Source organism: Xyrauchen texanus, chromosome 26 (genome assembly GCF_025860055.1).
Source record: "Xyrauchen texanus isolate HMW12.3.18 chromosome 26, RBS_HiC_50CHRs, whole genome shotgun sequence".
In the NCBI taxonomy this organism is placed as follows: Eukaryota; Metazoa; Chordata; class Actinopteri; order Cypriniformes; family Catostomidae; genus Xyrauchen; species Xyrauchen texanus.
Window position 1 is genome coordinate 10,499,918 of NC_068301.1, and position 27,944 is coordinate 10,527,861.

Genomic DNA, 27,944 nt, shown 5'->3' on the forward strand with positions numbered 1-27,944 from the left:
TATTTGATATACCAAGTATTATTCAATCGCCAAATTCTTGAAGATGAATGAAGGTCCTTATTGAGCAATTTGATTTGCCGCATTACTAGATTACAAATTTGGTTAAAGTTATTCATCATGTTAGCATTTAAATTAAAAATGGACCTCCATTCAACTTTATTATACTGTAGTGTGCCGGCTACATATAGATGTTGATTTGCATAATAAGATACATTTGAATAGTGAAGCATGCATCTGTTTCCATCTTGCTTTTAACAAGAGCAGCTCCAGTTCCAAGAAAAATGAGACAAAATAACTTAATATAGGCAAACAAAACATACACTCAAATCTTTTCTTTGTAGTAAATAATATTGACAGATGTCCTTCAAGATCAATGACATTGCTTGGATAGATAATTTAGACTAATTATGAAAGATCATGTTGCCAAGAATATGCTTTGCCATTGTTTGTGTCAAAATCATTCTTATCTAACATTTACACACACTACACACATTACTACAAATATTTTTTAATCATATGTGCAAGTAAATAGTTAAGCCACCCTCACAAAACTGCTGCTTTATAAATGCAAGAGTCATAAAGTAAAATATATTGGCAAAAATAACCTGATTATTTGCATAAGCTCTTTTCCCCCCACACACCACACAACCTCTGAAAATAAATCCAAAATAACATGAAAAAAAAAACTTTAGAAGCAAATGTTTTGTTTTTATTTTATTAGGCTAGATATTTTTTCCTTAAATAAAAAAAAAAACAAATAAATATATATATATAAATTAATATCTAGCTTATTTTATATTTTAGTAAGATATATTTTCCTTAATTAAAAAAATACATAAAAATTACAAACTTTTTTTAAATAATATATATATGTATACAAAAACCAGAAGGAGCCTACAGTACCCTCTCGGACTCAATTTCCCAGAAATCCATCCGGTCGGTCCGTCCGGTAACAGTCCGGGTCGACACATAGGAAGCGCGTGAATATTAGTTAATGCCTGTTTCCTGTTATTAGCAACATTCCGTTTGGCTTTTATACGAGCCTTTTGTCTTCTAACTCAATATCCAGTTTCTTATTCATGTACATTTATTAAATATGGCTTTACCGAATTGCTCGTTGAAGGTAAACAGAGAGTTGCTTGATCCCAAATTTGAAAGTTACAGGCTTTCACTGGACTCTATTCCTACTTACAATGTAGAACTGGATGCAGGTGAGAAAAGGGCTTTAATTGACCATTTACCGTTTGATTATACGTATACATTATTAGTCCTATCTTAAAACATAAGGCCTTTTTCCTGTGGACTCCACGTGTACTGCAGCATCTGTACATTTACATTGTAGTTACTACAATGTCCTTATGAAGCACACTAAAGATGATGAATGTCCACTACATGTACATTATAATGTGTCATGTACCAGCTGTGTGTATCCTAAAGCTTGCCAAAAGTTATGTTTTGCTCACCGTGTCATTCTCTTATTCTAATATGCACACAATCAATCATGAGATGGGATGTTTCAAAGTCATCTGCTTGGTACATCAGAGTCTAATGTATAATATAGTCATATGTATGTATGTATGTCTGTCTGTCTGTCTTTCAGCCGTGGCAGAGGTTAAACTGAAAGACAGTCAGTACACCCTGGACCACATGAGAGCCTTTGGAATGTACAACTACCTTCACATAGACCCCTGGTATGAAGAAAGTGTCTACTTTGTGGACAGCAAGGGACGAGTTCTCAATCTGACAGTCACATTGGTAAGTCTCCTACAAATGTTATTTTGAGATATGGATTTCGGAGTGAAAGATCATTAGCATTTGGAGGCTCTTAAATTCCAAAACTTCCACTTAAGGGCATATGTAATAAAAAAACGAGCCCAATTGCTAAGTTAAATCAAGAATATAAGGAATCTATCAATCTGCTCTGTTTGAGAACAGGCTTCCATTCATTTCAATCAGTTATAATCACATCATTAGCTGCAATATATATATATATATATATATATATATATATATATATATTTCTTATTATTGCTGCAGTATGATTGTCACCACAGTGTGCTGTTATATTCAATTTATACTTTTGTTTTTGGTGCATATTGTTGTGTATGTAATTTTGCTGTTAACTATTACGAAGGATTAGATAATGCAAGTTTAAGACCCATGTGTTTTAAACAGTTTGTGAATAAGATTAATTGTCTGAGAAACCTGAGAGAACCTATTTATTTCACTAGTAGGTTATATTAGGGAACAGTTTACCTAATTATTTTTTTAATTGGACAATGCTTTTACAGTGTAATGTGTACACTGGTGGTACTTTTTATTTTTTCCTCCCCAGCAGAGGGCATTCATGCTATCTGTTTGTGTCAGTTAGCCTGTAGATGTTTCCCTTTTGATTTTGAAATATTTTTTTTATCAAATCTTGACAATTATGACAAAAACAAAACGAAACGAAACTTAATTTGCTTATTTTTGATATGACTATATATTTGCAGGTGGCATAACAGATTTTGTATAATTCTTGTTAATAATCATATGCATTTGTTTATTTAAAAGTCAGTCCTTAATTTAAATGGATGGTTGACCCAATAATTATAAATTTCTCATCATTTACTCACTCTCATTCCTTCCCAGATGTGTATGACTTTCTTCTGCAGAACGTAAACAAAGATTTTTGGAAGAATATTTTAGCTACGTAGTTCCATACATAGCAAGTGAATGGTGACCAGACATTCAAGCTCCCAAAATCACATAATGGCAGCATAAAAGTAATCCATATCGGTCTGTCTGCAAAATGTTCTAACCTTATTTTGAGTCTATTTTTCACAATTTGATCGTGAGTTATGGCATTGTTGCTGTTGACACACAGGGTCAATTTAGCTCACTTGTTATAAAATGTGAAGATTACGCTTTAATTTAATTTACTGTACTGCAATTATCTCTTTTTGGGTGACAGTGCATATTCTCTTAAAGGTACTGGGCAAAGAGACATCGAGACAGATCTGTTATTGTGTGCATCAATTTCCATGACAACCATAGGCCAATTGCTGCAGAGTTCTTTGGAGAAATTTCTACCTTGTAGAAAGTGTAATTAATAATTAAGTTCATTGTAATCCTTTCCAAATTGCAGCCTTTGAAGTTCAGGAAAAAGCAGGCATGGATGCATAGTTCTTATTAAATTCTAAGTTGTTTTCATTGGGTGGTCTGTCATTAGTTTCAAGCTGGTCTTTTTTTTATCTCCTTTTCTCCCAATTTGGAATGCCCAATTCCCACTACTTAGTAGGTCCTCATGATGATGCAGTTACTCACCTCAATCCGGGTAGTGAAGGACAAGTCTCATTTGCCTCCACTTCTGAGACCGTCAGTACGCACATCTTATCCCCTGGCTCACTGTGCATGGCACCACAGATCCTCACAGCATGTGGAGACTCATGCTACTGTCCAAAATCCACACACAACTTACCACACACCCCACTGAGAGCTAAATCCCCTTATCGCGACCCTCTATCCTTTTCTAGAAACTGGACCAATTTGTTTGTTTAGGAGACCTTGCTGGAGTCCCTCAGCACACCCTGGATTCGAATCCAGGGGTGGTAGTCCGCTTAAATACTCGCTCAGCTACCCAGGCCCCCTCAAGCTGGGGCTTTAAAGATCATTCAGGAAGCCATTGAAACTATAATGTCCTTGAAGAAATGCATACACTAAACAAAAGAATTAAGAGAGTTCAGGATTTGTTGCATTGTTGGCTTGTGCAGTGCTTTTGGTGGTTAACCCTCTGGGGTCTGAGGGTGTTTTGGGCCCTAGAGAAGTTTTGACATGCCTTGACATTTGTGCTTTTTTAGTTGCTTAAAAACATATTAATGGCTAATGTCTGATAACACTGTATTCAGCACAAACCAGACTACAATAATATGTGAGCAACATGTATGTACATGTTTGTATTTTGAGAAAATAATGCATGGTTTTTAAAAATATAACACATACTAAACATTTGTTCCCAAGACTTTTGAGAACTGGATCTTGTAGCCAGAGTTTTTGCCAGAAAATAATGTGAAAACCATCCTGAGCACTCATTCATACAAAACAATATAGTCATTTAACGTTTGTAAGACACTTTTAGTGTTAGAAAGGTCATATGCGAGGAGGCGGGATGATCATGAATTTTGAAGTGATTCACACATGAGGAGACAAAGACCCTCCCCTGGGCCTATCAATGAGGAATGTGACAAAGTGAATGAATGTGAGGAGACTTAATGATCAAAATCAAGTTTTAACTCTTTCCCCGCCAGCGTTTTTAAAAAACAGTTGCCAGCCACCGCCAGGGTTTTTGACGATTTTCGCTAAATTTTAATGGCCCGCAGAATATTTTCTTCCATGAATATATGAAGATGCTATATATCACAATAAAGATCTGAGCCTCTGCTTTTAGGCAAAAAAAACTATTTTATTTTATCTTCATTTGTTCTTTTTTTATTGCGAGTTGAACAGAGGTAGGTTTTGTCAAAAAAACAACATTTCAGACAAAAAGCTGAGAAAAAGGCATGTTTATGTCTGATATTTTGAGCTTCTCAATACTCCACTTCTTCATGTTTGAGACGATCGCAGTCTGTTTCTTTGATCAAAGAGTTGCATACTCTTTCAAAACATGCGCAGGGGTCTTCCTTACCGTATAACACCTAAAACATGGAAACCCGGAAAATTCCGTGTTTGGCGGGGAAGCGTTTTTTCATAAAACACGGAAAATTCTGTGTTTGGCGGGGAAAGAGTTAAGTTAAAAGAAGTAATCTGACTATACATTTTCTTTACATAAAGACTTAACTTAATTTTAGACCTGCACTACCATTTAAAATAAATCTCTTCTGCTCACCAAGGCTGAATTAATTTGATCCAAAATACAGTAAAAACAAAAACATTGTGAACTCTTGTTTTAAATTGTAAAAAAAAAAAAACAATTCTATTTGAAAATATTGTAAAATGCAATTTGTGATCAAATCTGAATTTTCAGCATCATTACTGCAGTCTTCAGTGTCACATGATCCTTCAGAAATCATTATAATATGCAGATTTTCTAATATGGGCGTATTTAAAGTCCATTTTACTCATTTAACCTGAACACGTATTTGCAAGCACAAGCTTTGTTGATGATAATGAGGCAGCATAAACACTAGTTAAAATATAATCTAAACATTTATATTATTTTTATATCATATACATATCATATTTATGTCATACAGCATACAATTTAAATACCTGCTGTAGCAGAAACAGCATTAAAATGTAACTAAAACTTGCCTATTAGGACATATTTCAAATTTCAATACTCTGAATCCTGGCTGGCAAGTCTGGAAACAGTCCCACTACTAAAATATGTACATCTTTATATAAAATAGCATGTCAACTAATGTAAATAAAACTAAATTACTTACTCATCCGAAATTGTATCCTTGGCTGGATCAAGTCTCTCTTCAAAATGCAAACGTTCATCGGAATCCCGCTCTTCTTCTGAGGAAAATGTGGACTCTTCCTCACCTGTGTATCGTGCCATCTTCCAAACGTGCAGAAAAGTGAATGAACTTGATGCTTGTTAAAGCGAAGTTGGGGACGTTTACCATTTGCATTGATCGCCTCAGCACATTTCGTTATCAATAGTGCCCTCTGCGCGTGGGTGGGATCACATTAGGGATAATTAGCTGAGCCAGGATGAATTGTACATTGCTTTGTTTCATACAGATTACATTGCAGGAGAATATTTGTTTTTGTTTTATTTAAAAGCTTCTTTGTTTCATGTTTATGTGATAATTATTGATCAGAGTTTCAGTTCATTTTTGTGACGTGTTTCAGAAATATGCTTGCAGAGAAAAAGACGTCTGAAAGCGCACCCTTTTTATTTTCTTTATTTTACAAAAGCACAAGGTTTTGTTGTTATTGTTAGTGTACACAAATATAAGTAGACCCTTTGTAGTCTCTAATGATGTTTTACACTTATCTGTATGCCCCATAATGTTGACGAAATTTAATCCAGCAGGACTTGTCGGTGCGGCCGTCGACCCCAGAGGTTTTAAGATCTGGGCTGGTAACAAAAAGATTGGAGGTGCAAAGGCCATGTGCAGAGTTCCCACAGCTTCTGGAAAACCTGGATATGTGTATTTGAGTTTACCACTCGAAAAACTTAAAATGACCTACATATTCTGGAAAATAATTAGGCTAGTTGCCCTTGAAAATGTTTCCCTCTCACTTGTAATTCTTGAATGTTGTCACTTAAAACATCCTGGACAAGGGTTGATCCATGAACTTCACTCTTATAACTTTTAGCAAGACCCTAAACCAAATGTGAGACTCTGGTTGTAGCTACTGTATCTTGGATTGTGGAAATTTAACCAGGTGTTGTTCCTACATTTTATGGAATGCTGTGTTACTTTTGGGAGTACAGAGGGCCTAGCTGTAACTCTTAGGGCTATGGGCTACAGCCTACAGCCTTGAAGAGTCTTTTTCAAAGACTGTATTATTAACAGGTCTCTACCTGATGTTTTTCCAGGACACAGCCTTGGGGAAACCTCAGGAGATGTTCCGTTTCGTATCGGACCCAAGCTCATGTGAGGGGGAGCAATTATGTGCTTCTCTGAGCCTGACCTCTGCGACCTGGGCCGCACTGTCGGACGGAACAGGAACGCTGACGCTCCTGCGCACGAGCAAGAGGGGAGAGAGTTCACATATTAAATGGGAGGTAGGTTGAAGGTCTACCAACACTTTTCATGTAACGTCCTGTAACTTGATCGTTAATAGTTTTTTTTTCAAATTTCGCCGTTTTGCTTCTATTCCGCAACACTCCCGTGTTGTGAGTCACGTTCACTGATCGGGATGATTGGGACCACAGTCGGCTATGGTGTATATCATGTAGTCTGACGTAATATCGCACAGTGTGCCATGGCGATATCAATGTGTTCATATTGTACAGTCACAAGTAGGTGCCTGGAGTCAAATCTGTTTAAAATTGTATTCTGTACAAGCTGTTGTCCAAGTACTTGCTTTATTTCAGTTAAAGTGTGAGGTGCACATGCAGTGTTCTATTACTATACATTTTGTTACTTTTATTTTATCCCCAGCCCATGTTCAGTGAATGTTTAGGAGAGCCGTTCATCATTGTTCACAGTCTGGCTCACATCCACTCTAATGTTCACACCGTTGAAGTGCTGCTGCTGAGAGTCCTGAAAGATCCATCTGATACCAAAGGCAGCGGCTTCTCAATCTTGCTTGAGTGGATCACTGTGGACAACTCTGCTGGGCAGGGTAAGACTGAGTGCTTCTCAGATGATTTCAGCTCTCACACTTAAGATTGAGCTGCACGGAGCTGAGAAACATTGGCAAAATAGTTCATTGCCTTCATAAGTGAAATTCTCTTGTTTGATAAGCAGTTATAACAGTGTATTGGGGAAATGAATGATATGAGTATATAGTGGAATATACTATATATGGGAGAATGTACAATGGGGTCCAAAAAAATCTGAGCTTTCTAAAAGAATGCAAAAAGAGAATGTAGAAAAGGTAAAGTGGTTTGTTTCTTACAGGAGAAGAGAAAAAGTATGGTGTGAGGATGAAGAGAATGATGAAGGGGAAGTCTGTCCCGCATTATGCTGCTTTAGAGCCTCAGGGAAAAGGACTCATTATAGCCTCAGAGAAACCCTTCACTTTCACTGAGGTGGATGGAGTTCTGCTTGAAGAACCACCTGCTGCAGACATGGAGGTGGAGAAATCAGGTGAGACACTCACCCACACCCTCACAGCACCAAAAAACAGACAAACAATTATTATATTACTAGCATACAAGTACAGCTCGATATTAGAAGTTGAGCGATAGGGGATTTTACAGATACTGATAATTAAGGTGGTGGAAATGGCCAACAACCGGTTAATCGGCAGATAGTTTTGAAAATCGATTTATATCGAATATATTTTCTTCCCAGGTTCGTATCAGCCCACAACGGTAAAGGTTCGGGGAAAAAATAAATAAAACAATAGTCCACAGTACAAATCCTTTAAAACGCCCAATGGACAAAGCGGCACCCAAAGAAATTACTTTCTATGGTTCGGTGAACTTTCATAGGTGGTGTGCTGGGTCATCGTACCGCTGTTAGTGAAGAGTCCACTCTGGACACCATGGCAGTTATAGTCGGTGATTTGTCAATGCTAACTTATCTTGCTGTTTACATTCAATATAAACTAGATATTCTAGATAACATGATACCTCAGCTTGAGCTTCCCTCTTGCTTGTGAAATGGGCAGGATGTGTGATGTTGGCACTGCATTGGCATATTAAGGGTGGGTTTTTGAGTTATTGGCCTGCTGGTGGGAACCCAGATAAATTTTGGTCTAGCTGTTGATAGCCCTGGCCCACACTGACCTGATAATGGAAAACCGGCTACTGTGTGTGTTGACCGGTCACGTTTCCGTATACTCAAATATTTCTTTGCATGCCATTTCTTCAAAAAAGTACACTAGTTTATCTAATCAAAAGCAAATCCCAGTGATGTGTCAGTGATTGCTTTTATTTAACCTCTAGAAGTCAGTTTTATACTGTAGAACCAAAATATTTTAACTGTACAGTTCTCTAGCGCTGGCCACAGAGGAATACTGGGGAATAATCCTCTTTTATACTATTATTGTTTTTTTTACTATTGGCACAGATTTGTTTTCTGATAACCAATAGTTTGAAAAAGTAACTGTAAAACCGACATATGCCTCTATTTGCTATTATAAATATTCCTTCTTCAGTACAAATTGATAAAAAAAACCTGTATTTTTTATTCCAGCCTTCTTAATGTTATGCACATTCTAGAGTAAACAAACACTATCAAAAAGGCAATTAGCTCTTTTTACTGAAAGGTGGGAACTTTCATTCCTAGAGCTGGCATACTGAGTGTTAGAAATTCTCCCATTAATTTTTCTACCAGTGGTTTGTCTTCAACCCCATATACTGTCTCTGGATACTGAAAATTGGTTCCAGTCAAATTTATATCTAAAAAATTCATATCCGACCAAACATAGCCTGCATAAAACATTTTGGCTTTTTGTAGTGTTCTTGATTTGCATTTTTGCAATTGTACCAAGATATGAATCTACACTTTAGGGGAGTCAAATTTCTCCAACACACATTTACATCATTCTCAAAGCCCTCAAGAAAAGCCATTTGAAGTCACCGATCAACCTAAAAACTGCAAAGTGCCGCAGACTTGATGATCCGTACTTTCACATAATGAATGAGAGGCTTGCGTATCCATAGAAACAACAGAAAGAATCATTCAAATAGAATTCCTCAAATAGACTGGAGAGGACCATGGGCCTCTGAGTGTCTATGTATTGATGCAGTCATCATTTATGTTAATTTCTCATTAGGAGGTAATTTTCAATAAAGTATACCAATCTATTTGATATAAGAATAATAATTGAATAGAAGCTAAATTGATGGCAAGTATTTTCTTGCTTTCATGCATCAGATCTTCATTGGTAATGGTTTCATATAGAGATAATGTAGTCAACACAATCATTATTACAGAATAAACCCTGACTGGGAGATCACGGTTGTTGAAAATGACCTGCTGATTGTACATGAGAAAAAGTTACCATGACCATGTCCAAACCAATGCTTTTTCATATGAAAAAGCATTGATTTCGCTACATTTACGCCTCTCAACCACATTAGAGCAGCGTTTTTCTCCACCTAAAACAAAGCGTTTAGAAAATGCTCTCCATTACCGTATGCTTTGGAAAATGACGATGTTAGGAAACAAAAATGTATTAGCATGGAAGTTGCCCATGTGTAAGATTTTGTTTCCACAGACCGCACAGTCCAATATAGTCTTAACGGTCATTATCCAAAAATGTCTGACCGCAAAATGCTGCGGTTGATTAATAAAAATCAAGTATTCATGAAAGCTGTGTAATAAACAGACTTATACATTTATTTCATGATTAAATTGGTCTGGCATATTGAATTAAGTAGAACCTTTTTTTTCATTAGAGTTTGATATTTTCTTTGTCAGAGAGTGCTAATTACAAACATCACTTCATTGGTGGCGCTCAGACTTGGACAACAGAATCTTTTCCCTTTCAGTCCACAAATATTAGTTGTTTTCCCTCATTAAAATTTATTTTAAAAGTGAGATATGTGTTCACATTCTAATGCATGTCTGAAATGGTCACCGATTGAAATTTACTTAAATTCCAAACATATTGACAAAAAAGTTCACTGACATTTAAAATTCTCCATAATTCACTTAAAAATTTTAAGTTATATCATAATTTAGTCATTCCTCTTTTCTTTTGTAACCTGTAAACTTTCTTCTGTGGAAAATGTAAAGAGATCCAAGACCGCATGTTAGTCTCCGTCACTTTCATAATATGGGAATAAAGACGTAAATGTGAGGCTTTCAGTTCCTAACGTTTTAACATCTTTCGTGTTCCACATCTTGAGGGTGAGAAAATGACGATAGAATTCTCATTTTCGGGTGAACTGTCCCTTTAACATCTTTTGCACATTCCCTGTTTTTCTCTAACACCAATGTATTAGTCATCAATGGCTGTTCTACAGTGAAAAATTGCAAGACAGGACACTTTTAAAAGGTCATTTGTTTCCTGTGCTATATTTTCTTCGACATAAAGCAGTGATCCTGCCATGTCAGTGAATGGCTCATCCTCCCTCTCTCATATTAAGAGTTTGAGAGTTCTGAGAGACTCCATTTGGTGGCGAATAGAATAGAGGTGCATTAGCTTGTTTCAGAAAGAGTGCTCGGACTTCCTTATACACAAAAGACTATTAATATGGCCACACTCACATGCACACCGGATGCTGACATTCTCTTGGTTGTGTAGTGATCTCAGGGTACATGCACAAACCAAAGCTTATATAGTAAACACAGTTATTAGAGGTAGGGGGAAAAATGTATATTGTGAATTTGAAGCCTTTCTAGACGGTATTGATTTGATACATTTCTGGCAAATATCAATAACTGTGTAATTTTCACACACTACCACAAAGCACTCAATGGGACCATATTCTACACTTTTGTAGAATTTTCCTCCTGATGTTTATGTAAAATATTAGTTGAGGATGCTTGCACTACAAATAATTATTTAGTTTTCCATTTTCCAAAATTGTAAACAGGCTGTTTTTGCTATGCTACCTATTTAAGGTGCATTCCATACAAATAAAGTGAATGGTGACTGAGACTGAACTTTCGGGATTTTGACATTCCGTAGCGACACATTTTTGCAGTTTAGCTCCCATAAATGTTCTAGGAGGACTGGGGAGGGTGTCTAGGACATCAAACTCTTAGAGGAAAAGAATACCATGTTTTTCACGAAGAGTATTCACATACCCCTTATACATGCAAAGTAGGGCTGTCAGTTTAACGTGTTAATTCAGTGCGGTTAATTATATAAAAATAACGTGTAAAAATCATGTCCGCGGACTATGGAAAGGAATATTCCTTCCATCTGAGCAATTCAAGCTTGAAATACCACCTGTTTCTCCAAGGGTCAGGAAGCGAAACTTCAGCTGTTGAAAGTACACTAACCGACAGCAGATAACACAATATGACAACACGTTCTTGCGTTCAAACACAGCTCGATGGAGCGCAAATACGAACACGGGCATCTCAAGACGTGTTTTCCTAAGCTTCAAACTATGTTTTTGACGCAACGCAAACAAGACGCTCCAAAAGCGTCAAAATCCTTAGAAAAGCCCTTATAATAAATCTATATCAGGCTGATTGATGAATTTATTTGCAAAATGGATTGTGTGAACTGTAGGCCAATGATAGGCAGATGTCATAAGTTCAATAATATGGAAATAAACAAATATTGCATACTAAAGCCACTTTTTGAATTGTCTTTTTGGTAACACTTTACAATAAGGTCCTATTTTAGTTATCTATATTATAATTTTTTGTAATATATATTTTATTTGTAATTATTTAAATATAACTATTTAATAGTATTTAATCATAATTTATTTAATTATTGTTTTTTGAGGGGCTTTCTAAGCAAATATTTATAAATGCAATCAATTGAGATGAATTCGATTAATTAATCAGCATACCATATAATTAATTTGATTAAAATTTTTTATCAATTGACAGCCCTAATGCAACGTGATTTAGCAGCGTCGCAGGCGTTCTCTTCATTACCCTGTTTTGCACAGCAAGACTCCGGTTGGGTCCAAGTTGACTAGACCTGCAACAAAAGAAGATAATGAGAATGCTGCTCTCACTTCAAATTGCACTCTTAAGCAGCATTATGGAATGAGAAAATTGTTCCAATTTCAGTAATAAGCTTTTGCCAGCACTAACACTGTGGGTGGGCGAGACTCAGACCTCTCTAGATCTCTCTGTTCATTTATTTTTCTGTTCATTATTATCTTGGGTTTCTGGTTAAGAAATCAACTGCAGAGAATCAAACTGTCTAGAATCGCTTGGGATTTCATCCTATCCATCTTGCCTAATATCTGATTTGTCATTTAGATGACGTGTATATCCAAAGTGACTTAAAAGTTTAAAAAAAATTACAAAACATTCCCACTGGAGCAAGTGTCTGTGTGTAATGATGGATGTTACTGTGCCTTCAAGGCCAACGCGTGCGTGTGTGTTCGAACACGGATATGATTGAGCCGTTCTATTTCCACGAGACTGAGTCGTTGGATTAACCATGCCACCTCTTTCCAAAACCCTGCACTCCAATGTTACCAAATGAGCTTTATTGAAAGAATGGCAGTAAATCTCAATAATTTGCTGCAACTACAACACTATGAGAATGTGTAAATTAATTGACAGGACAAGTGGGGCCACTTTTTAAATGGATGAATTTCTGATTATGGTTATTGCCAACGTAATTTACGTAAAAAAAATTGCTCAAGGTCATGTTAAAAACTGTTTTAATTACATGTCACACTCTTTATATATATATATATATAAAACCGATATATCGTTCTACCTCTAGTACACTTAAAATTTACTAATGAAGGCAAAAATTATGAAAAACCTATATACTTCAAGTGTAAATATACTGTACCTTTAAATATACACATTTCCCTTATTCATGTATACAGTACTTTCAACTAAAATCTTGAGGTTGATTGAAAAAAAAATCTTCCAATACTATATTTTCAGAAGGTCTTTGACTGCACTCTCACACTCCCTTTTGTATAAATTAAGGCAAACACTTGCATGAAATTCTACAGGAAATCTACGTAACCTAATTATGCATTCATCCCGAAGCATCTGTTTTAAATCAGGTGTCACTTCTTCCATTTTTCCGTTCACAGACCCTATCTACTTCTGGCAGCAAACTGAAGAGGATGTGTCCGTGTGTGTGCGCTTACCTGAAGGTACCACCAAAGATGACATCCGTTTCAAACTCACAGTTGACTACCTTCGTATCGGTGTAGGGGATTATGCACCCTTACTGGACGGTCAGCTCTTTGCACCAGTTGATCCTGAGGCTAGCACCTGGACTATTACAGATGATAAGAGGTAAAAAAAGATGTGCATGGTGGTTGTGTTCACATTATTTGAAACTCCATATTTTCTTTTAGATTAGAATCATTATTGATCACACACGACCAGTGCAACAAATCTGTGGTCCCACTCCGAAACATGAGACAGGGCCTGTCCCAAGCTGTGATGTCATGCATTATAGTTTGTTATTTTGGCCAATTTAGTCCTCTCTTCCTTGGTTATCTCATTATTTTGCCATAGTTTTCTTAATTTTCATATATTTTTCTGTCATTTGAAATGTTGAAATCAGACCGCCATTGTCAATTGATGTGCATCTTGTTTTCTGCTGCCTGTCCAAGAGATTCAACTTTCAAATTCTGAGCATGCTTCCTGCTTTCTGCGATTAGTGATTTCAGTCTTAATACATTAATGCCACATTAAAAATCTGGGTAACACTTTACAATAAGGTTCCATTCGTTAACATTAGTTAACATGAACTAACAATTAAATATACTTATTAAGCATTTATAAATCTTAGTTAAAATCTTTTAAAATCAAAAGTTGTATTTGTTAGCATTTGTAAACGCACCATGAACTAACATTGAACAATTACATTTTTATTAACAAAGATTAATAAATGCTGAAAGAAATGTATTGTTAATTGTTAGTTCACGGTACTTAATACATTAATATTAAGTGTTACCAAAATCTGTGTAACTGCAGCTTTTATTTACAGGGTATGCTGTATGTAGCCGCTTTCTCTCATCTTTTACTCACCCTCATGCTATCCCAGATGAGTATGACTTTCTTCTGCTGAACAGAAAATGAAGGTTTTTAGAAGAATATTTCAGACCAAAATATATCCTTTTTCACTGTACATCTTGACATTGCAGTCTCCAGGCACAATCCTTATTTCAAGCTCGATTACACTTCCTAGTGCTTGACACATAAGAAGTGTAATTGAGCTTGAAATCATTATCGCCAATGAGACTGCTGTCAAGATGTACAGTGAAATGGAGTTACATTTAGGTTTGTTCTCACCCAAAACCAACTTGATCACTTCAGAAGACATTAGTTAAACCACTGGAGTCTTATGGATTACTTATGCCTTTTTGGAGCTTCAAAGGTTTGGTCACCATTCACTTGAATTGTATGGACCTACAGATCTCAGATATTCTTCTAAAAATCGTTGTTTATGTTCTGCAAAAGAAAGAAAGTCATACACATCTTAGATGGACGATGGTAAGATAAATTATGACCTTTTTTAGGTGAATTACCCTTTTAAAGATACACTACGGAAGATTTCTTGTTAAAGTTTTACCTAAAAATTAACAAAATACTATTATTGAGCCAGTGAAATCTGTGTACGAAACAGCATTTTTGTACCTTGGTAATGTACCACTTCTTATCTGGCTCACATGAAAAACTGTTAATAATATTTATCAGGTGTTAATAAAAGATACATTTTATGGTTTTGTCAAAGACTAAATATATTGTTTATATGCACATGAGGCTTCTCGCAAACTCTGAGCCAAAGCAACTGAGTCCACGCATTTGGAGAACAACCACCCACAGTGTTTATAAGAGTTATCAGTTGTTGCTTTGCATCCGTACTCACTCAGGTTCAATACAAGTTGAGCTTATTTGACAGTATTTGTGGCATAACGTTAATTACCAGAAAAAAATATTTTCACTTGTCCCTCCTTTTCCTTAAAATAAGCAAAAATTTGGTTACAGTGACTCTTACAATGGAAGTGAATAGGACCTAAACATAAACATTAAAATACTCACTGTTTCAAAATTATAGCCACAATACATGAACAATATGTGTTAATTATCAACTTTATTGCCATGACAACGTGGCTCAGGTGGTAGAACGTGTTGTCCACTAATCGCAGGGTTGGTGGTTCAGTTGCCGGCCCACACGACCATAAGTGCTTTTATACAATTTTAATATTCACATTTCTGCCTTGAAACCCTCTAAAAATTGGCCCCATTCACTTACAAAGTGCCTCACTGTAACCTTTATTTTTTCTTTTCTTAAAGAAAATGAGGGATGTGTGGAAATGTATTTTTGTTGTAATCAACATTATAGCATAAATGCTGTCATTTGAGCTGAACTTGTATTGAACTCAGAATATTCCTTTAAGAATGGAAAAGTTTCTTTCTCAGAAATGCCTTCATGATTAAAACATAAGTTGTTCATCTGATTTGAATTTCTGATTCGTCCCTTCCTCTTTCTGATAAACATGCCTCTCTCTGCATCACGGGTGAACGGGATGTGACAAACCTTCCTCCATATTGTTTTCTGTCCTTACGTTTATGCTACCAGATCCTTCATTTTAATTAGGGTAATTTCGAGTGCGTGAGCCAAGCTCCGTTTGAATTTGTTTTCGAGTGTCTACATGTGTTTTTGTGTTTTCTCTGTATATTGTCTTTGCTGTCAATGTTACTGTCATTTGCATTTGTATGGCAAACCAAAGAGTCCTCATTATGTGGCATATACAATATAATGAATTATATAATAGGAATTGTTTTTAGCAGATGTTCACAGATGCATACAATTAATTGGAAGTGTTCCATCTTTATTGGTACATGTACACAGATTAGAGACACAGGAAACAGAATTACATTTTGAATTAAGCCTTTTATTTAAAAGAGAATTGTAAACACCATAAAGTAGAATGAGTTTTTCAGTCAGCTATGTAATAGGAAATAAGTTAAACTTAATCTGAAATAATAATGTAATTCTTTATTCATTTCACTGTGTTTTTGTGATACACTGTGCAACAATGTCTGATGATTTGTTCATCCAAAATAACTTTGTGTGTTTGTGTGTGTGTAGTTTGGAAGTGAGTCTCCAAAAGCGAAGTGAAGGTCCGCTGTGGACTGAGTTGGTTCTTGGGAACCGGCGAGGAGAGTATTTAATGAGTGAAGAGCAGAAATCACAACTCCAACAGAGGCTCTCATATCTCACTGCTGAGGACCTGGTCAGTTTCTCTTTTTGACCTCCTATCCATTTCCACAACACGTTTTTCTCTATGTGGGTAGTTGCCATGAAATACTTGTATCAAAAAAGCATTTCCTAAATTTTTTAGTTAAATAGGCATGCAGATTTAATGAGCTTATATTAATTGAGAAATATTTGTAAAACAAATTGCTAGTGAAGGCAATAAGGTGATAAAAAGTTGTTAAAAATCATTGGATGAAGTACACAAATCCTGTACTTAAAATGTTTCGAAACCGGGATGAAATATTACTCTAGTAAAAGTACTCCTTTTACATTTTTGCTTGAGTAATAGTTCAAAAGTAATGAACAAAAGTATTGAAATTAAAACTACTTATGCGTAGTATTGGAACACCCATATACTATGTTTTTTTCTTCTTCATAATTCTGTTCTGATGTTTATCATGTGATTTTTGACTCTGTAGAATCCAAACCCAGATAAGGACAAGCCCCCTTGCAACAATCAGGAACTGGAGGACTGTGACATGTTTCCGGAGGACAGTTCTACATTAATGCGGTTTGATGGTACCACTCTGAAGACCACCCATGTGGTAAGGCCTTAAAAAATATCCCATACATTTTTATCATAGGTGAATTAATTTGGAATTAACTTATAAACCTGAGGTTGTTCATCAATGGTATACATATGCCTCTGTTGATGCCATCGATCAGCATGATTTCAACTTGATTGTTTAAAAATTATGTTTAATAGCGAAATTCCTGTTGAACATCCACACTACCCATGATCCAGCAACATTTTTTTATCCTTTCTACCAAAGTTTTGGATTATAAATCTGCACTCACACATTGTTCACACAATGTCACTTGTTAGTTAGTCTTATCGGAAAAAACGGCTTCAATTTGCTAGGGAGTATAAAGATTGGAATGTTGAGCAATGGAGAAATCGATGGGTGCTTCAGAGAACGAAGGAAAGCGCATGAAGCGATACATCCGTCATGCATAGTGTCCACTGTACAAGCCTCTTGAGGCAGTGTTTTCATCTGGGATTACTTTAATTGGTCAGGTCTAGGCTCAGCAATGTAACTCAGCAATAAAATTACGTCAGCGTATTACCTGAATGTACTGAATGACCAGGTTATCCCATCAATGGATTTTGTCTTCCCTAATAGTGTTAAAGAGATAGTTCACCCAGAAATTAAGGTTCTCTCATCATGTACATCATTCTTTTTTCTGCAGAACACAAATGAAGATTTTTAGAAGAATACTTCAGCTCTGTAGGTCCTTATAATGCAAGTGAATAGTGACCAGAACTTTGTAGCTTCAAAAATCACATAAATGATACATAAATGTAATACAACCATACAACTCCAGTGGTTAAATCTATATCTTCAGAAGCACTATGATCGATGTGGGTGAACAACAGATCAAAAAGTCATTTTTTACTCTAAATATCCACTTTCACTTTTATAACTGAAAGACTCATGTGGTGGCTGTTTAGTTTTGTGCTATCGTTTTGGGTGAGAAACAGATAAATATTGAAATATTTTTTTTAATTTATATTGACATTTAAGTGAAAGTGAAATTGGAGATTTATATTGAAAAAGGACTTTAATATTGATCTGGCTCTCACCCACACCTATCATATCACTTCTGAAGATATAGATTTAACCACTAGAGTCTTATGAATTTCCTTTATGCTGCCTTTATATGCTTTTGGAGCTTCAAAGTTTTTGTACCAATTCACTTGCATTGTATGGGCCAACAGAGCTCAGATAATCTTCTAAAAATCTTAATTTGTTTTCAGCAGAAGAAAGTCAGTCATACACATCTGGGATGGCATAAGGTTGATGATAAATGATGAGAGAATAAAACATTTTGGGCAAACAATCCCTTTAAAACAATGATCTGACGTGATCTTAAAGATATCATTGATTGTCATCAATGTTTGGATTACTTTTTGCTTCTTAACTTTTGTCTTATCTTTATCTTCCAAGTTTCCAAAAGAGGCTTTTAGATCTTTGTTCTTGAGTTGAGATTTAATGCGTTTGAAATCAGATGTGGAGTTAAGAGTAAGTGCAGAAAAGGAGAATTATTGATTTTTCTCTCCTAATATCTCGTGCAGCAAATAACATTCCTGCACTTGACGAGTGCCGCTGAGTGAGTCTCTTTGTCACATAAGGGATCAAGGGATCAGTCACTGAAAGTCAAGTGGCTCAAAGCAAAGTCAATTATGTTATATTGGCTTGTAACCCTTGTAGATTTGAATAGTTCTTTCAGGCCAGAAATATCAATATTTAACTGAAAGAAATAATTTTCACTCATTTAATCCTTCTTAACGTTGCAAATTGTGGCCTTAAGTGTAAGTGCAGCAGTGCTCAGCAAGTCAAAACACTTCACTGATGTTCACTGTATACTATAGGTTCGGCGCAGCATATCCGTGTGTAATACCTAATGTGTATAGGTGTTCAAGAGAGGCACAAGTCTAATTTTGCCTCATTATGAATGGTAAGTGATAACTTTTGAGAAGCAAGATTTATTTGATTCTAATACATCAATTCATGCAGGGAAATTGAATGCATAAATGATTTTAGAAACCTGGAAGGCTTCTATGTTAGATTTTGATTTAGGCTGTTTTCTCTCTTGGTTTGATTGCTTGATCACTCCCCTCTCACTAGTATCGCTGGTCCCTTTTCATCCACCCCATGACCTTGGCAATGCTAGTGCCACGGTCAACCTGTGTAACTATAGGATCTCATATTATAATAATAATAAAATATGTTTTTTTTTTTTTTTTTAAGTTGTTCAAAACTGTTCCTACTTGTCCTTGCTTTTACTCATGTCTGTTCATGCAGTTTATTTTGTTAAGGCTTTCAGGGTGTTTTTCCTTTGCCATAGAATAAAATTTCATGAAGACCCCACCCCCATTTCCTTTGTCGTGCTTCTAAATCACTTGCATTGATGCAGCGAAACACACTGGCCTTTCCTGAGTGCACTCGCTCACAGATCTTTCCAGGTTCTGAGGAGAGCCGTTCCCATGTCGACCTCTTCAGAGATTTCAGATTGCATATTTGTGTCCCTCAGCTGGGTTCTGGAACCGACCTGAAAGAACTTCTCGTTCTGTTATGCTCTCCCGAAGAGTGGCACATCTCCTCTGAGACACACACTTGGCTTTCAACTCAAGCTGCGATGGTGATGAATGAAGGAGACAGTTGACATTTACTGTATATCTCAATGATTTGTATCTCAAGAGCTTCACACCACCAATTGATATGAGCAAAGTGCTTTTTCATTAAATTCAAACAGCATATTGCTGGAGAGATGCTGAGGGATTCATATTTTAATATTTGTTGCCATGAGATCTGTGGTAACACCTTGCTCAATGGTTGCTTTTGTAATGTCTTTGACACTTGATAGAAAAGAAAGATTAACCTTCAGTCAGGGCTTTCAGTTAAATATATGGGGCCTAGGTCTGAATTTTTATGGGTTAAAGCAAAGAGTTTGCACTACAAATAATCATTATAATTCTCAATTTAACAAACTAGATTTCGATTCCATCTGTTTTTAATCCTTCTGTAAAATATTATAACACTTGTTATTTTAAAGGTTCAAACATGTTCTATTGACAGCATTTGTGTCATAATGTTGAATACCACAAAAATAATTTAGACTCATCCCTTGTTTATTAAATTAAACAAATTCACAATTACGGTAAGGCACTTACAATGGAAGTGAATGGGGCCAGTCCATAAACGTTTAAATTCTCTCATCATTTACTCACCCTCATACCATCCCAGATGTGTATACATTTCTTCTCCAGAACACAAGCAAAGATTTATTTTTTTCACCTTAAGGCCACATAAAAATAATCCATATGACTCCATTGTTGTTCTCCATGTGATAGGTGTGGGTAAGAAACAGATCAATATTTAAGTCCTTTTGTACCATAAATCTCCACTTTCACTTTCACATCCTCTCACACTGTAGAAAACTTTGTTTCTCACCCCCACCAATCTTATAGCTTCTGAAGACATGGATTAAAACACTGTTTTATGGATTACTTTTATGCTGCCTTTATGTGATTTTTGGAGCGTTGAAGGTCTGGTCACCTTTCACTTTTATTGTAAGCACCAAAAGAGCTGAGATTTTCTCCTAAAAACATTTGTTTGTGTTCAGCAGAAGAAAGTCATAGACATCTGGGATGGCATGAGCTTGTGTAAATGGCTACATTTACATGTACACCAATACTCTGATTATTGCAATAATCAGAGTATAAGGAATAATTCGATTAAAATCTTTACATGATTTAGCCAATCTTTCAATCCCGTTTATATGCGTTTTGCCTTTACTCTGATTATTTGCTGAGAAATTTGATATTTTCATGGTTTTTATAAATGAATATTTATTATAAAAACAATATGTCTCTTTAAATACAGCTTGGCAAAAGTAAAATTAGTTTGAGTCTTTTTGAACGATTTATTAAAAGAACCACTTCATGAGTCATTTTTGACTACACTGGTTGCTCAGTCTGTTTTGATTCACTAAAAAGAATCGGTTCATAAGAGTCATGTGTAAATTGGAACGCACGCGATGGATGTGATTAGAGTGTTTACTTGCCAGTATAAAGCAATTAAAATATGAGCACTCCACATAGCTTACTGCGATTTACCATTAATCTGATTATAAGCATGACTGCAATATCATGATCACAATAGTCTGTTTACATGAGTTACAGTTTAATCACAGTATTGCCTTAATTGCATTATAATCGCATTGTGATGGTGCATGTAAACATAGCCAGTTATGAGAGAATTTTTATTTTTGGTTCAAAACTATTCCTTTAAAAAACACATTTTCAAAAGAATAGCTACTAGACGTAACCATTTTACATGTTAATGTGATCTTAGTTTAATACAATCGGGCATTTACCTAGGGTGTTTACCAGATTACAAGGCTAATTGATGTCATCGTGGATAGACTCATTGGATAAAACTTTGTCAGGGTTTTGCTTTAATGTTGCAACTGGGTTCCAGGTGCTTAATAGTGTATTGTTATAAGGTTGCTAGAGTGTTCTGGGTGGTTGCTAGAGCATTGCCAGGTGTTTGCAAGGGTGATCACGGTGGTTGCTTATTAGCCCAAGTGAAAAGAAGTCACCCCCATGTCTCTATGATATTCTGGTCACTAGATATGGCTTCAATGCAAGTCTATGGGATTTTTTTTCACCCATTTTGTCATCCCCGTAGGTGACACATGTAAGATCACTTGGAGAAGTAATATCACACCTCTCTTCAACAAGACGCACAATTTTTAGGTATCATTCATATCCGTAGCACAAACATATCTGGCGTCTTACGTGCTAAAGTAAGTAATAACAGTGATGTTTGCTTTAACAATCACCACTAATTGCTGTGATTTTAATTTAATTTATTTTTTCTGAGTCAATACACATTAGGATGGATAATTATGCTTACTAATTCGCTCTTTATGAGTAATGTGAATAAATAACAGACCATTCTTTGTGGTCTTTGCATTCATGTATTAAACATGCAACTGTATAATGGTCTTGTGAAACAGTTCTAGCTGCCACAGCCTGATGCCCATTTTTGCCATAAACATTTTGACCTTTCACCAAGAAACCGAAGAGTAGCGCATTTGATTCTGAACATAACAAAAGGCAAGTTCTAAGGGCCTTTATTTTAAGATGTGTTTCATTACAGCTATCCTGTTTGCGTGCGAGTGTACACACCAGTGGGGTCACTTGCATTCCCTTTTTCATAAACAATACAATTCAAAATCTCCTTATAATTACAGTGGCTGGAGAAATTGGCTTTGTGTGCTATGCTCTGAGTTTTTGCAAAGACAATTAGTGGAGACAGCAGTCTAATGTAATTGCCCAAGGAAAACTTTTTAACAATCCATTAATCATTTGAACTTATACATATACAGTAAATAGTGTTTCAAAGCCTAGTGAGCTGCCAAACTAGATGTCATTTTAAGGCATCTTAAGAGGCATCTCCTGTAACAAAAACTGTTCCAAAGGGTAGGCAATACTTGACTTTTTAAGATGCCTTATTTTGGCTAAATTTTAACAGTGTCACGTCCTTCGTGGATAAGGCAAACATACAGTAAAATGCATTGTGAATAATTTAAGGAAAAAACATTTGATTCTAAATGTACACTGGTGGCCAAAAGTTGGGAATAATGTACAGATTTTGCTGTTATGGAAAGAAATTGGTACTTTTATTCACCAAATTGGCATTCAACTGATCACAATGTATGGTCAGGACATTAATAATGTGAAAAATTACTATTATAATAAAAAAAAAAAATGGTTAGAAGTTTTTAAACGACTTCAGTTTGTTCAGATACTCAGGTGACATTTCACCCCACACTTCCTGTAGCACTTGCTATAGATGTGGCTGTCTTGTCGGGCACTTCTCACGTACCTTACAATCTAGCTGATTCCATAAAATCTCAATGGGGTTAAGATCCATAACACTCTTTTCCAATTATCTGTTGTCCAATGTCTGTGTTTCTTTCCCCACTCTAAACTTTTCTTTTAGATTTTCTTTCAAAAGTGACTTTTTTCTTTGCAATTCTTCAGATAAGGCCTGCATCCCTGAGTCTTCTCTTTACTGTTGTACATGAAACTGGTGTTGAGCAGGTAGAATTCAATGAAGCTGTCAGCTGAGGACATGTGAGGCATCTATTTCTCAAACTAGAGACTCTGATGTATGTATCCTTTTGTATAGTTGTACATCTGGCCTGCCACGTCTCTTTCTGTTCTTGTTAGAGCCAGTGGTCCCTTTGTCTTTGAAGAGAGTAGAGTACACATTCATTCCTCAAAACAATGATTGACTGACGATTTTCAAAAGAAATCTGTTTCTTTTTTGCTATTTTTGACCTAATATTGACCTAAAGACATGCCAGTCTATTACATAATGTGGCAACTCAAAACCAAACAAAGACAATTAAGCTTCATTTAATGAACTAAATATCTTTCAGCTGTGGTTGATATAAATGGCATGAGTAATTTTCTAGTAACAAATGATCAACTTCGCATGATTACTCATGGATAAGGTGTTGGAGTGATGGCTGCTGGAAATGGGGTCTGTCTAGATTTGATCAAAATGACTTTTTTAAAATAGTGATGGTGCTGTTTTTTTTACATCAGTAATGTCCTGACTATACTTATGATCAGATGAATGCCACTTTGGTGAATTAAAGTATCAATTTCCTTCCAAAACAGTAAAATCTGTACATTATTCCAAACTTTTAGCTACCAGTGTATAATTTTTTTCATAGGGGAATTGATTTTTAAGGATAAATTAAACTTTTAAAGACATACTTACTGTGAGTGACAAGGTTTTTAATCGATGTATGCTGAACTTATCAGTCCATATTATTTCAACTTTGTATTTAAAAGATTGTGTTTAAATAGTAATTTCTGGTGAAGAACTACACTACATGTGATCCTGAAGGGAAACGAACCAACAACCTTAGAATCGTTCTCACCCCCTCCCAATAGTCGGTCATCTTTAATGATGTCGATCATTATTTTACGATGGAGTAATGCCTAAACCAAACCAGCACATATATCGCTTGTTACAAAGTAGAACTAAAGTGCTTCGTTACAGGAGCTGTCCGGTCCAAAGGTGCTGATCACTTTGGCCAGTATGTCCAGGAGTTTGTCTTCTCAACACGAAAATAATGTGAAAATATTAACAAACATGGAAGTTGTTTGTAACCTTGTAGAGGTGCTGAAACTTGTTAATTTTTACAGAATTGAATTAAAGAAATAATGATAGTAAGATGGAGTTTCTGATGTAATGATGCTCAATTATAGAGATTAATGAATGTGATGCAATAATTGCATTCACCCGAATGAATGCACCCGATGTGAATCATAAGGGGCTCTCACTTAGTCTAAGGTTTTGCTACTTTGGCTGGAAACTGAACAAATGCGCACAGAACAGGATTAAAATGACAGACGTTAGTAATGAACTACTCATAGACCTATCTTAATATTAATATTAATAGATCATCTGGTTAGAGTTCAAGGCACTATGTACTTGTAGCCTTTAAACTGCAATTAAGCAACATGCAATTTGTTACAGCCTTGTAAAAAGACTATAAGCAAACCTATTTGAACCAACCATGGGAGGAAGAGAGAAAGAGAGGGAATTGCACACACTCACTCTGATCTCCTTCTTAACCATATTTTAATCATTTATTTAGGCCTATTTATATAAGTTTTAAACTGCAGGGTCACTTAACTCTTTTTAAATCATCTGTTTAATGAGAACATTTAGTTTCTTTTGCTATTACAATTATGCTTATTAAAGAAGGCTAACATAACATTACACTGTACATTTAGACCAATCATGTCACATGCGCAGATTGTTATAGACTGCCTATTAATTTCATAGCAAACACTTTTTTTGATCCTCTGAAATAGTTTACAATGGCTTTCCAATAATCAAAATATATTAATAAAAAAATTTAAAAGTCCCATTGTCTTTGATAAACAGAAAAATATGAGTGAAAGATACGTTAAAGTTGCACTTAATGGACTTGAGAGTGGTTCAAAGCTCTTGTTAATATACTAACTACTTGGATAATGATGCTTTTGGTTAACATGCATTAGAGATTAAGTACTACTAACGTTCTACTTAGTGCTTTGGGAAACTCAGCCCCTGTATGGAAAAAATATAATGGGGAAAATTATTCCGGAACAAGGACGGATGAAAAAAGTGTGGACACTCTTGCGCTCAATAGAATCAATAGAGAGAATAGACTTGTGAGGTTTTATTTCAGTTTGGATGCTGTCTATCCCTATGTAGACAGCAAGACAGCTCACCAAGGTTTAGAAAAGTGCTATAGTCTTTTTAACATCCATTTGAAATTTTAAACACAAGGTCATCATTTTTGTCATCTTTAGAATTCTTTTGAACTCATTATTAATATCTAAATATTTCCTAAAATTTCTGTTATTTTAATTGCAAAATCGGTGCAAAGTGGTAAAAGGCAGTAGCATTAATCCATTAATTAGTCTCAGTGACAGTGTTGGCAATTTAGCAGGCATTTGAGTGTTTGAAAGAGCCACTAGTTGTTAAATAATGCCTGCCACGTATTGCTCTGAATTTGATAGGCAGATACACTCATCAAGTGAGCAGAGCAAGCTGTGGTTTGGAAAATGACAGTTTCAATGAGATGTTGGCAGCGAGCATTGACCAAATGTATTTTAGGACAAGTGTTAAAGCAGAAGTACAAAAACGTCACTAAGAATTCAAGTCATCTAATCAGAATGCTACATGAAAGGGATCATGATTCATAACAATCGAGAAATTTTACATCATGTCTGTGACGATCAAACATAATGATGGTTTACCTACAACTGCCAATGTGATTATCGCTTTTCAGTTGTTTACTCTTGCCGCTTCAAGCCTGCTGCCGTTTCAGATGGACGCCTCATAAAATGGGATTTTGTGGAAATGTGTATGTAGATCTTTTTCTCTCTCATTTCTATTGGAATGATGTCATTGACAGAAGGTAGAGTTAAAAATAGGACTCCAAATAATTAAATATCCATTAACATCCTTTTTCCCCTCCCAACCCCTCTAACTCTATTGTGGAGATACAAGATAAATCCTGAAGAGGCAACCACAAGGGTAATACACAGTTCTTAGCTGAATTTGTTTATAATCAAGCTAAAAACAAGGCATTGCGAGATTTGGTAATGATCCTTTTGCATAATTTTACATATGATTTAGACAATAGTTTAGAGCTTTTTGATCTTTTGAATTAATTGTTGCATAATCATATAAATATCTAGTCTAGTTCAAGTCAGTTCATTACTGAACAAACAGTCCAACAAATAGACCAAAGCAAACCGTACATTGAATAAAATTGAACCAATATGGAAGTTTGTCGAAGAATGTAGAATTTAACTTATTTAGTTTTTATTTAACTTGTATACTTGCCTTTTCTTAACATTTAGGCAAGCCTCGGAAGCAACCAGTTCCTGTTCTTGGTGCATATTGACCCCTCTGAAATGCCCGCTTTCTGCTTACGACATGACGTTGATGCCCTACTTTGGCAGCCACGTCCCAGCCAAGAGAACGACATATGGGAGCACATTGCTACCTTTAACGCACTAGGTAAGGCCAAATATACATTACCCATCACTGAGTGCGGGATTTTGGAAAGAGGAGGCTTGGCTAATCCAATAGCTCAGCTTGTGAAAATTCTAGAATGGCTAAAATCGCTTAGAATACATTTTAAGGAGCATTTTGACAATAAAAAATGACACATCACCTTAAATTGTATTCTTTCTCTCTGTTTAGGTTATGTGCAAGCTTCAAAACGTGATAAAAAGTTTGCAACCTGTGCCCCCAACTTTTCATACTCTGCTCTCGGCGAGTGCCTCCGGCGTGTTTTCATTTACCGCCAGCCCTCGCCGGTCGACACTGTGCTCTTCAACCGGAAACAGGGCCGACAAGTCGGGCAGGTCGCTAAGCAACAAGTAGCCAACCTGGACAGCAATGAGCCTGTACTTGGATTCAGGGCCACTAACGAGAGGCTGTTCGTCCTGACCGCCAACAACCTGTTTGTACTAAAAGTGAACAATTAACATTTTCCAGTATTGTTGCAGGATGAATTCATTCTTAATTCTGCTCCAAGGTTGTTCTGGGTCTATTTGCAACAAGTATGCTGGTGAATCACCGCATAGCAACATTTCAGTCTATTGGCCTGGATTTCAGTGTACTGGAGCAAATTCAACCCTTCATAGTACTTAAAGGGATAGTTCACCAGAAAATTAAAACACTTTCATCATTAACTCATCTCATGCATTTCTAAGCTAGTATGACTTTCATTCTTCTGAGGAACACAAAAGAAGTTGTTTTGAATAGTGTACTGGTCGCTGTTTTCCATGCAATTATAATGAATAGGGACAAAAGCCTTTAAGCTTCAAAAAGGATGCATAAGCACCAAAGAAGTATCATAAAAGTAGTCCATATGACTTGGTCTTCTGAAAACATTGCTCTTATGAATTCTTAAGAATGTGCTAAGGAGAGCTAGGGAATACGTCAAGATTTTCTGTGAATAATGACTTCATCTGTATCTGTTCCTTAAATAAAGACTTGGAATATAGCACACAAGTTGTATGAAAAAATGTTATGGTCACTTTTGAAGCTTGAAAACAACAGTCTCCCTTTAATGAAATTGTGTGGAAAAAAATTACCAATCCATTCTTTAAAAAAATAATTTAAAGGCTATTTGTCTTTGGGTGAACAGTTCCTTTCTAATATGAAATTCTGTGATGTTTAGGTGTGTCTTTTGTGTTAACTGTCATTTTTTACCTGTAAAAATAGCATGCTTTAAATGTGTGCTCACCTCCGCAAAGATACAATTGAGTGTGAATGTTAGTTATATTACAGATGTTCTATCAGCATTAGAATGTAATGTAATATGGATAAAAATAAAAATCAGCT

At 35.8% G+C, this 27,944-nt stretch overlaps 1 protein-coding gene across 1 annotated transcript; it reads left to right on the forward strand.

The window, feature by feature from the left end:
- Nucleotides 1–985: 985 nt before the first annotated feature.
- On the forward strand, nt 986–27,944 carry nudcd1 (NudC domain containing 1). The gene is made up of 10 exons (XM_052092565.1): nt 986–1,211; nt 1,601–1,755; nt 6,533–6,721; nt 7,101–7,284; nt 7,563–7,751; nt 13,313–13,520; nt 16,330–16,474; nt 16,917–17,042; nt 26,450–26,609; nt 26,796–27,944. Exons 1-10 carry the CDS (start codon nt 1,097–1,099, stop codon nt 27,080–27,082), a joined length of 1,758 nt encoding a protein of 585 aa, XP_051948525.1. The 5' UTR covers nt 986–1,096; the 3' UTR covers nt 27,083–27,944.

Excerpts from the sequence above, each read along its gene's own strand:
- nudcd1 (XM_052092565.1), top strand. The coding sequence starts at position 1,097 with ATGGCTTTACCGAATTGCTCGTTGAAGGTAAACAGAGAGTTGCTTGAT. Across the intron at positions 1,756-6,532 it reads TCAATCTGACAGTCACATTG|GACACAGCCTTGGGGAAACC; the intron begins GTAAGTCTCCTA and ends ATGTTTTTCCAG. Across the intron at positions 6,722-7,100 it reads GTTCACATATTAAATGGGAG|CCCATGTTCAGTGAATGTTT; the intron begins GTAGGTTGAAGG and ends TTTTATCCCCAG.